At 41.3% G+C, this 10,494-nt stretch overlaps 1 protein-coding gene across 2 annotated transcripts in view; it reads right to left on the bottom strand.

Annotated features, from left to right (window-relative positions):
* The window catches only part of ASTN1 (astrotactin 1), a 314,268-nt gene that overhangs the window by 154,296 nt on the left and 149,478 nt on the right, over window positions 1–10,494 (bottom strand). For both annotated transcript variants that reach the window (XM_011981446.1, XM_011981445.1), the window contains exon 8: window positions 10,255–10,339. In XM_011981446.1, coding sequence (XP_011836836.1) covers window positions 10,255–10,339 — 85 coding nt within the window. The remainder of the gene's footprint in view (window positions 1–10,254; window positions 10,340–10,494) is intronic.

The following is a 10,494-nucleotide window of genomic DNA, read 5'->3' on the forward strand; positions in this document are numbered from 1 at the left end:
ATGATCTTTGACAAAACATACAAAAACAAAAATCGAGGAAAGGACACCCTATTCAATAAATGGTGCTGGGAAAGCTGAATAGTCACATGCAGAAGAATTAAATGGGATCCCTATCCCTCACCATACATAAAAATTAACTTAAGATGGATGAAAGACTTAAATCTAAGATCTGAAGCCATGAAAATTCTAGCAGAAAACCTAGGGAAAACCCTCTGGACATTGGCCTAGACAAAGAATTTATGACTAAGACCCCAAAAGTAAATGCAACAAAACCAAAAACAAATCAATGGTACTTAACTAAACTAAAAAGCTTCTGCACAGCAAAAGAAACAACCATTTTATTTCATAATCAAGAGTAAACAGGCAACTTACAGAATGGGAGAAAATATTTGCAAAATATGCATCTGCAAAGGACTAATATCCAAAATCTACAAGGAACTCAAATAAATCCGCAAGAAAAAAAATCCCATTAAAAACTAGGCAAAGGACATGATTGACATATCTAAAAAAAAATGACCAAACAAACATGAAAAAATGTTCAACAGTATTAATCATCAGGGAAATGTAAATTAAAACTACAATGAGATACCACTTTACCCCAACCAGAATGGCCATTATTAAAAAGTCAGAAAACAACAGATGTTGGCATGCATGTGGTGAAAAAGGAATGCTTATACACTGCTAGTGGGAATGTAAATTATAACAACCTCTATGGAAAGCAGCATGGAAATTTACCAAAGAATTAAAAGTAGACCTACCATTTGATGCAGCAATCCCACTATTGGGTATGTATCCAAAGGAAAAGTAGTCACTATATCAAAAAAACACCTGCATGTATATGTTTATCACAGCACAATTCACAATTGCAAAGACATGGAATTAATCTAAGTGCTCATCAACTGATGAATGAATAAAGAAAATGTTATATATATAAAATATATATTCATACATATATGTAATGTGTGTACACATATATATAAAACGTGTGTGTGTATATAGTAGTGTTCCATGGTGTGTGTGTGTGTGTGTGTGTGTGTGTATGTGTGTGTGTATGTGATGGGATTACAGGCGCCTGCCACCATGGCACCCGCCACCATGCCCAGCTAATTTTCTGTATTTTTAGCAGAAAGATGGGGTGTCACCATGTTGACCAGGCTGGTCTCGAACTCCTGACGTCAGGTGATCCACTCACCTCAGCCTCCCAAAGTGCTGGGATTACAAGCGTGAGTCACCGTGCCCTGCCTAATGACAGCAATTAATTAGCATTATGTGAGGGATTACTCCAAGCATTCAGTGACATTGAAGTTGTAATGCATTAAATATGGTGTTGAACGTGCAGGATGCTAGATGGTGTTCCTACAACTTCTTCTTATACACAGACTTACAGAGATGATTATATTAAAGGAGTTTGACCTGAATGCTAGGCCCTGGGCTGCTGTCTTCTTTCCTCTAAAAATAGTTTGAAATTGAAGGTTTTAAATTAGTCATTAAGAATAACATACTCAAGGAAAAAGTTTTGAGAAAAATAATATATCACAAAGATACTTTTAATGCTTATTTCTTTATATGTCACCCTATTTTGTGATTATAAAATCATACATGCTCATTGTTAAATTATGAGAGAGAACAAAAATATATACAGAATCGAGGTGGGGGGTAGTAAAAAGCAAGCATTTGATGCATGGAAAAAAAAATTGGGGAGAAACACGCCAAAATGGTAATGGCAGTTTTCTCTACACATGGGATAATGAATGTATTTTTTTCTATTGACTTAAAAAAAATAAAAATAAATAGCCAAAATCTCCAAAGCCAGGAAAAATAACAGCACTCTCAAACCTAGTATTTTTATACTGAAACCCAAGGAAGGTGAGTCTAGGGAGCATTCCTAGCGGAATGCCCATGCATGCAGTAGAATATATAAATGCAGGACACTATCTGGAAAGCATAGGCAAGACATAAAACATTCATTTCTATAAAATTGAAACAATTTATCTTCCATTCTTGAGCAGATGGGAGGGTAAATTGAGGTTGATTTTTTTTCACCCTGGTGGACATGTTGGAGGAAATATGAGTGTTCCTGCCTCTGGCACTGTTTAAAATAAGTCTCTTGGTACCGTGACTGGACTAGTCAGAGACAACGGCGTGACACAGCCTCCCCACTCCTCTGGGGGTAGGCAGCACACTGTAGGTGGACTCTTGTCGCCACGGGGAGGGGATGGGATGAAGATGGATCCCTCAGTCTTGGGGAAGTGGGATGCAGGGAAGCAGGCTGTCAACCATAGACTGTCCACCTCCCATCTACAGCTGATCCCTGACTTTCAGAGTATTATATGCTCTTCACATTGCTCTCTCTTTTAAATCTTTATTTAGCCAACTGACTTGTCTCCAATACCCAGAGGTTACTATGAAGCTTGACTACCAGCTATGTGACCTTGGAAAAGTTACTTCACTTCTCTGGCTCCCTATTTCCCAATTAATAAAATGTGCCGGGGGCAGTGGCTCACGTTGGTAATCCTAGCACTTCGGGAGGCTGAGGCGGGAGGATCACCTGAGGTCGGGTGTTTGAGACCAGCCTGACCAACATGGAGAAACCCTGTCTCTACTAAAAATACAAAATGAGCCGGGCTTGGTGGCGCATGCCTGTAATCTCAGCTACTCAAGAGGCTGAGGCAGGAGAACCCCTTGAACCTGGGAGGTGGAGGTTGCGGTGAGCCAAGATCACACCATTGCTCTCCAGCCTGGGCAACAAGAGTGAAATTCCATCTCAAAAAACAACAATAATAATAATAAAATGCAAAGATCTTTAAAACTGCACTTAGTCACTCGTCTACAAGCTCATTCTTATTTTCATCGGAAAAAGTTAATTCACTGATAAAAGGATGCCTTCTTGAGGTGTCTGGAGACTCCATGTCTTGCTTAAGAAGTGTTCTTATGTCTGGCTGTGCTTCAGAAACATCTGGGGGAGCTTGTCAAATGCAGGGATTCTGGGCTCTCTCCCAGACTTGTGAAATTTAAATCTCTGGGGGTAGACATCTGAAATCAGATGATACTTAGGTAACTGCTCCATGAATCGGCATGCAGGAGTCACTCATTACGGCACATTTTGTTCTTGTATCATCCTGAGTAACCAAGAAGGTTACAATTGCCTCTAAGAGGGGAGCAAAGGGCGTCACTCAAAATGACCACAGATTCAGCACTAGCTCATCAAGGGCCTTTGTGTAAATCAGAAAAAAGTACCCATCTGGACAGATGCGCCCTTTGTCTCAGAGTTGGCTTGTTTTAGCAAGCATGGGTTGGGTTTTAGCCCTCCGTTGCTGGAGAGATGTCCTCTTAGCCTGATGTCCTCTACAAAGAACAGTGTATCACTGTATTCAGCTGACTGACCACAAAGGTTTTGTGAAAAATCGGTCAAGTTAAATATGTTTTCACTTGAGAAAATCCCTGAGAAGGAGGTGCAGAGTTTCCCAAGCCAACTGGAGGGGACGATTCTGTTAAGTCTGTCTGTGGAGGAAATCCTGGTAGGTGGAGATTTACTTTCAAGCACTCAGTTCCTGCCTGAGGTTTTTTTTTTTTTTCCTTTTAAGGGATGATGTTTCTGCTAGAATCAGGTTTCAGCAGGCCATCTCTAGAGAGAAGAAACAGAACTTTAGGTTAAATTCCAAGAGCCCCTTTGGTCTGTTGGACACAGAAAAATGTAAGATTCCTAGGGGAAGAGGAGAAGATAAAGGTAAAACAGAGAGAAAGAGGGGAAGAGAGAGAGAGAGAGAGGAGGGTAACAGAGAGCAAGAGAGAGTGGGGAGAGAGGAAGAGTGAGAGGGAGAGGATGAGAGAGAGGCAGAGGAAGAGAGAGAGGGAGAGGAAGAGCAAAAGAGGGAGGAAGAGAGATAAGAAGGAGGAGGAGGAGAAGAAGGAGGAGGAGGTGGAGGAAGAGGAGAAGGAGGAGGAGGAGGAATAAAATAAATTGCTAAATGAATATGCTGGAAATCCTTATTAGCAATAAGTGATAATGATGAGAGAGGAGGAAGAATTAAAAGAGAGCTAATGGGAAGATAATCCCATTTGTAGATGGCAAGGCAATGACAGAAGCTGGGCACAGACAATGAAGTCTGGACTGGAGGGCAGGAAAGGAGGGCACCCAGAGATAAAGAAGCAGCCACAGTCTGGCCAGCAAATCTTGTTTGAGGGGTGGGATGAAGGTGAACGGGACAGCAGTGACCTGGAAACCAGCAAAGGGGTGGGGGAAGTAACAATCAGATGATGAGCTAGAAATAGGCAAAGAGTCAGAAATTTCCTATGTCACAGCAGACTGTCTGACCCCACCTGAGTCACTTTGGAAAAGACTTTGGGCTGGTCAAAGAAACAAGACATGGCCCAAGACTTGGGCTTGGAATCAGAGCTACAGCTCAACAAGCCAGTCGCTGCCCTAAGATGGTCTAAGCATTTACACTTTGATGACAGCTGAGAGGAGGTTCTTGCTCAGTTTTAGGTGGACAGGAGAAGTCAGGATTGATTTTGGATCTTTTTGAATAATTAGTGAAGGTTGGCCTCACCTCAGTTCTAGAACTCAGAGGCAAAGGTATCCTCTCTACCAGATATGGCCTTTGCCCTGTTAGTGGTCTCTAAGGAACTGTTAAGAATGACATCCTTCAGGCAGGACAAAATAAAATCACCTCCTGTCAAGGACATGTTTTGAGCAAGACAGAGGAGCTGAGGCCAGTCATGATGACACAGTCCTCATTCTTGGCTTCAAGTGGGAACTGGCTCCTATGGTTTGGGACATTTGCTCCTTATAAAGATATAGAATCCCTAAGCAGTCACTCCTGAGTGGGTGAGAAGTAGGAAGAAGCTGCAGAAATAGAAGGGGAGACAGTATGCACCTGGGACAATGGGAATGACATATTAAGGCAGCGTGGGCCATGTATGAGTGAGTGAATGTGTGTGTGCCTGTGTGCACCTACCTGGCATGTCATGGTAAGTGCACTGCCTCCAGAGCAGGCAGTATAAGGAAGAAGTACTCTGATGAGCAGGACCACTCCTGACAACTTCTAACACCTGGGAGAAACACCTGTTTATTTTCCACAGCAGGTCACTTCCCATCTCATGAATGATCACTCTGTCTCCATCCTTCAGCATTGAAATCCACTGATATTTTATATCTCTCTAGTGGGGAATCTCCTTGGTATTGCCCTCTGTATCTTAGATGCCAGAATAAGAAATCAGGCTATTATTTAATGGGACTCTTCAAATGCATGAATTTAACCTAATTGTGATATTCTGAAAATTGTATCTAGAGGCCCTTGGGTGTACTTTTAACTTAACAAAAAAACATGATTATAGTCTTTCATAATCATTTCCAAAGTAGCTACATAAATCTGTTTTTCCTCCTCTAATATTTTCATGTAAATCAATCTCTCCTGCCTCCTCCACCCTCATTTATTGTTTTCAATTCTCTTCTGTGAAAATTTTCCAATTTGTCCTTGTTGTCCTAGCAAACAAATATCAAACACAGACGTTAATAGTCCCTGGCTGTGTCTATGCAGCCACAGGGATGGCAGCCCAAGGAGTTATTCAGTGAATTCATACAGGGGAGACAGAAGACAAGGTAAGCCACTGTGCAGGGGTAAGACCTGTCCACCCTGGGTCCTGTGCCTGGCAGCAGGGTCACAAGGGATGTTGTGGCAGGGAATGATTGATTTTGTTGCCAACCTCAAAGACCAAGGCTGTAACCTCAAACATTCCATGTTCTTTTAATAACCCATTAGAAATCTGTCATCTGTGACTTTGTTTAAATCTTTCTGAAGCTATTTTTACTCTTAGTGAATAGGACCTTCTTGTGCACTGAATTCAATGATCTTGTAATCTGCCACCTGGACCCTGTCACCTGGCTGAGCTGGACTGACTAGCTTCACCACTAAGACCAACACACAAATGTTTCAACCTGCCTCATTTCTCCCTGAGCAATTGTGGCAGAACTGGAGTCACCAGGAAATGATTGCAACCTCCTTGATTCACATGCTTTCTGCATATGGTCTCCAATTTTCTGTCATTCTCGGTTGTTTGGTCTTGACTTTTATCTACAGGATAATTTTAGGACTATGTTTTACTGAGATAATCCAGATAAATGAAAGTCTAGATAACCCCAGGAGGTTTTGCGTTTGTTTCTTTGCTTTTTAGGATCATTTAAATTTACTATGAAAGGTTCCAAAAAAGTAATGTGTAGTGAGAGTACACCTGGAACGCCTCCCTCCCTCCTGCTACTGGGTCTAGGGTCCTGTGCACTGGAACTGCAATGTCCACAGCCTTAGTAAACAAGACCTCTTTCCTACCTAGTCTTTTGCCACCGTACCAGCCTCTTGTCCTCTCTCTGTAAAGTGAATTTTTATGCTACATTGAGCTTTTAATTTACCATTCCTGAAAAAACCATGTTTCTCATGTCTCCATACCTTTCTACATTCTGGTTCCCTTTGCTTAGAATGGCCTTTGTTATCTGGCAAGTAGAACAGTTCACAATCCAAATTCTCCATGAAACCCTATTCCATATTCTTTGACCTCACATAACTCACCCCTTAAACTTCAATCCCACAGACTTTTGCTCACACCTTTATTTTAATAAGTCTTAGATTTCATTGCAATTACTTGTTACTTTTTCAACTATCTACATAGACTGTTAGCTCTTCCATAGCAGGAACCACGTCTTCTTCTATAAACAACAACCTAGCATACCCTGGACCACAATAGGAAATGGGGCGAGTATCTGTTGAAAACACAAATGAGTAGGAGAATAAATCATGGAGTGGTGAGAGAATTACTATAAACAAACTGGCTTCCTGTCATGCACATACACACACACACACACACACCATACAATCACACATATACCACATGTGCACACATACAACACAGGCACCACTCACACTCACACACACACCACATACACACACATGCACACACAAACACACACACACACATGCACATTCAGGACCAGGTAACTAGAACAAGGCAGAGGCTGTGTAAAGTTGCAGGTGCCATTCCTCTGCCTCAAAAAAAATAATCAATTTGTAACTTCTTGTATGTGTCCTTGATCAATTTTCTTCCTTGTCTGAAAGTCATAAAGACTTATTTTTACTTTTCTCCTGGTACATTTGACCTTGATATTTCACTAAAGAATTTGTTTTAACTATTACTGGCCTAGGATTTGGTTGTTCTACTTCAAAGGAATCTTCAGCTATTTTAATATATGTAATATAAGAATGTGAAGTGAAAAACATTCACACATGGGCTGCTTACCTCCACTTCAGAAGAATTAAATAAAATATTCAGGAAAATCAGACATACCATTGATTTTTCCATAATACCTCAATACGTATCACTAGTTGGCAATCTGTCAGGCAGTTTTCAATTCGAGTGACAGTCTTCATGTTCAAACCAATTTCGATTACTTTTTTGAGAATCATTTAAAGAAACATGGCATTGGATCCCTGATTTAAATCAAGATGTATGGCATTTTATACTTTTCACTTACCTTGTCATTTTATGAGGAAAAATACAGTCATTTGTCTGGCACTTTTTAAAATACTGTGTACATATAAACTCACACTGCTTATCACTCCTGGTTCCATTATCCTCAAGGTAGTCACTTTTTTCCTCCTCCTAACAGTTGCTCCATTATTTTATTAGTGTCCAAAATGAGACCTCATAGACAGTGATGATCATAGAAGAATGGAAATTAAAGATGGAAATGACAGATTAGGTCTTCTTGTCTATTTCCTGGGGCTAATGTTCCTGTCAGTCTATAACTCATTGCTTTAGCCTGTCTTGTTTTCAATGACACTTATGCTGGGACCTCAACCATTTCCCTTGAGGCTCTTGTCTACATCCTAAGACTGTCTCTACATACAGCCAGAGGGAACGATGAAGGCTTATGCAATTATCAAGTGAAGTCAGGCCCATCCTCACATGATCTGTCTACAAGGCTAGGGATGTGGAGGCTTGAGCGATTAGCCACCAAATCCAATCACTACAGCCAGCCAGCCTGGATCACTCAGAGCAGAAGTGAAATATTTTGTCATTGTTTTCTCCAGCAGCAAGTCAGCAGCTAAGAGACAGAGATTGGTTATCCATCAGTTTTTACACTATTTTAATTAGTAAGAACCACAGTCCAGTGTGATTCTTAGCCATCCCATAAGCTAAAATTTTGGATGCCCAGAAACTATGCAAACATTTCAGAGGCGAAGACGGTAAGGGGACTCCATAGAATTTAAATAGCCAGTAGTATTATTCGCTCATATCCCACTGCACATCTGTCAGCCAAACCTCCTGCCCTTCTCCCCGATCTTTCAATAACAGGCTGCCTCATATGTAGCTGCCCTTTTACAAACACCTTCCTCTAAATTTTGTGGGTTCTCTCTGTGATATGACCTCAAATTCTGCCCAAACTGAGCAATCCTTCATTTTCACGAACAGAAAAATTTCATGGCATTTTGATTTCCCCAAGTTTTCTGACCTGTGACTCAGATTTCCTTTCTCTAACTTCATTCTCTCTTGTCCTTATCCCTCAACTTCAACCCGTTCCAGAACATTTGCCCTCCTCTAACATCTATGGGCATCTATCATGCCTTGACTTAGTCATCAGCTAGCTAAGTTCTCAGAGTTGAGTTCTTCTATCCCTTTATCATAAATCACTCCTTTGGGCTCTTCAATCATTTTTATTGCTCTTCTCCAAACGCTCACCCATTTGTCACCATATTTATTGCTTTGAGAGTCCAGAACTACATTCAATATTCTAGGTTTGGTCTCATCAGAATCACATGGAAGGGGTAGATCATTGACTTCAGGGACGTGAGTCCTCCATGGCAATGTCTGAAATGACATTGGTTCCTTTTTTCCACCTGTCAAGCTGCAAACACATATCTAATTTGCAATCCAAGGAACCATTCTGAGATGGCTTTTGCCTTGATTTCTTTCTAGTTTTTCCTGTTCCATTGATTACTATTATTAGTTTATTAGTTCACATTTATTGATCCCCTTCTCCTCCCACCCTCCTTCAGGACCCAGCCAATGCAGAAAGTAAACTCTCAACATCTAAAGGAAAGTAGAAAGTCGCTTTTAAAAAGTAATAGAGGGCAGGGCACAGTGGCTTATGCCAGTAATCCTAGCACTTTGGGAGACTGAGGTGGGAGGATGGCTTGAGGTCAGGAGTTGGATGTTACTGTGAGCTATTATCATGCCACTACACTCCAGCCTGGGCAACAAAGCAAGACAATGTCTCAATTAAAAAACAAAAAGGCAATAGAAAGTGAATAATGGGGATGCTTGTATAATGTGAGTGTACTTAATGCCACTGAATTGTATACTTAAAAATGGTTAAATGATACATTGTATGTTATATATTTTTTATCCCAATAACAACATTCAAAATGTAAAAAATGAAAACAAAAAAGGAATACACTATTGGCTAACACGGTGAAACTCTGTCTCTACTAAAAATACAAAAAAATAGCCGGGGGTGGTGGCGGACACCTGTAGTCCCAGCTACTCGGGAGGCTGAGGCAGGAGAATGGCGTCAACCTGGGAGGCAGAGCTTGCAGTGAGCCAAGATCACACCACTGCACTCCAGCCTGGGCAACAGAGTGAGACTCCATCTCAAAAAAAAAAAAAAAAAAAAAAAAAAGGAATACACAAGGTAACTACTTTGTCCCACTCGTGTGTGTCTAGGGGAAAACAAGTCTCATTGAGAAATGGTAATTGGGGATCAGGGAAAAATACTCTCTTATTCAACACAGAGTACTTCCTGAGTCTCTGTATGTCACCCCTGCTGACAGTCCTGGTGAAAACAAATTTCCACTCATGTCAGTCTTGCAAAGCTCATCAGGCTCTGGGAGAGCTACATTGGAGTCTCTGTGGCTTCATGTGTCTCCAACAAAATTATCAGCTAAATTCTGCCTGTGGAATCCTCATGGCTGGCGGCAGTGTGAAAAGGAAGAGAGGGACAGCTTGATTTTCAGATCCCAGCTGGAAGCCGCAGGGCTGCGAGTCAGAGGCATCATCCCTTGACTCGTAAATGGAGAAAAAGATGATATGGACGTCACTGGAATGGTATAAATATGGAAAGGCATAGTGACATTTTTACCCACTTGCTGTTCAGAATATACCCACCCTTTAGCTCTATTCCTCTCCATGCAGTTGCTCCACGTCATGTCTGTGTAAGGAGCAGTGACATGTGGGAACCAGCTAAGTCGTCATGCCCTCACTTACCCCTGGTTTGTCCCCCATTCGTTCCGAATGCAAAGGTGCTTATGTACTGGATCCTTCATGTAGCCTTCATAGCAGAGGCATTCCCCTTAGAAGCAGGGTAAGGAGGAAGAAAGAGAAACATGAAGGAATTGATTAACATGTCTGTGCCAGCCTGGATCACTCAGAGCAGAAGTGAAATATTTTGTCATTGTTTTCTCCAGCAGCAAGTCAGCAGCTAAGAGACAGAGATTGGTTATCCAT

Source organism: Mandrillus leucophaeus, unplaced genomic scaffold (genome assembly GCF_000951045.1).
Source record: "Mandrillus leucophaeus isolate KB7577 unplaced genomic scaffold, Mleu.le_1.0 Scaffold226, whole genome shotgun sequence".
In the NCBI taxonomy this organism is placed as follows: Eukaryota; Metazoa; Chordata; class Mammalia; order Primates; family Cercopithecidae; genus Mandrillus; species Mandrillus leucophaeus.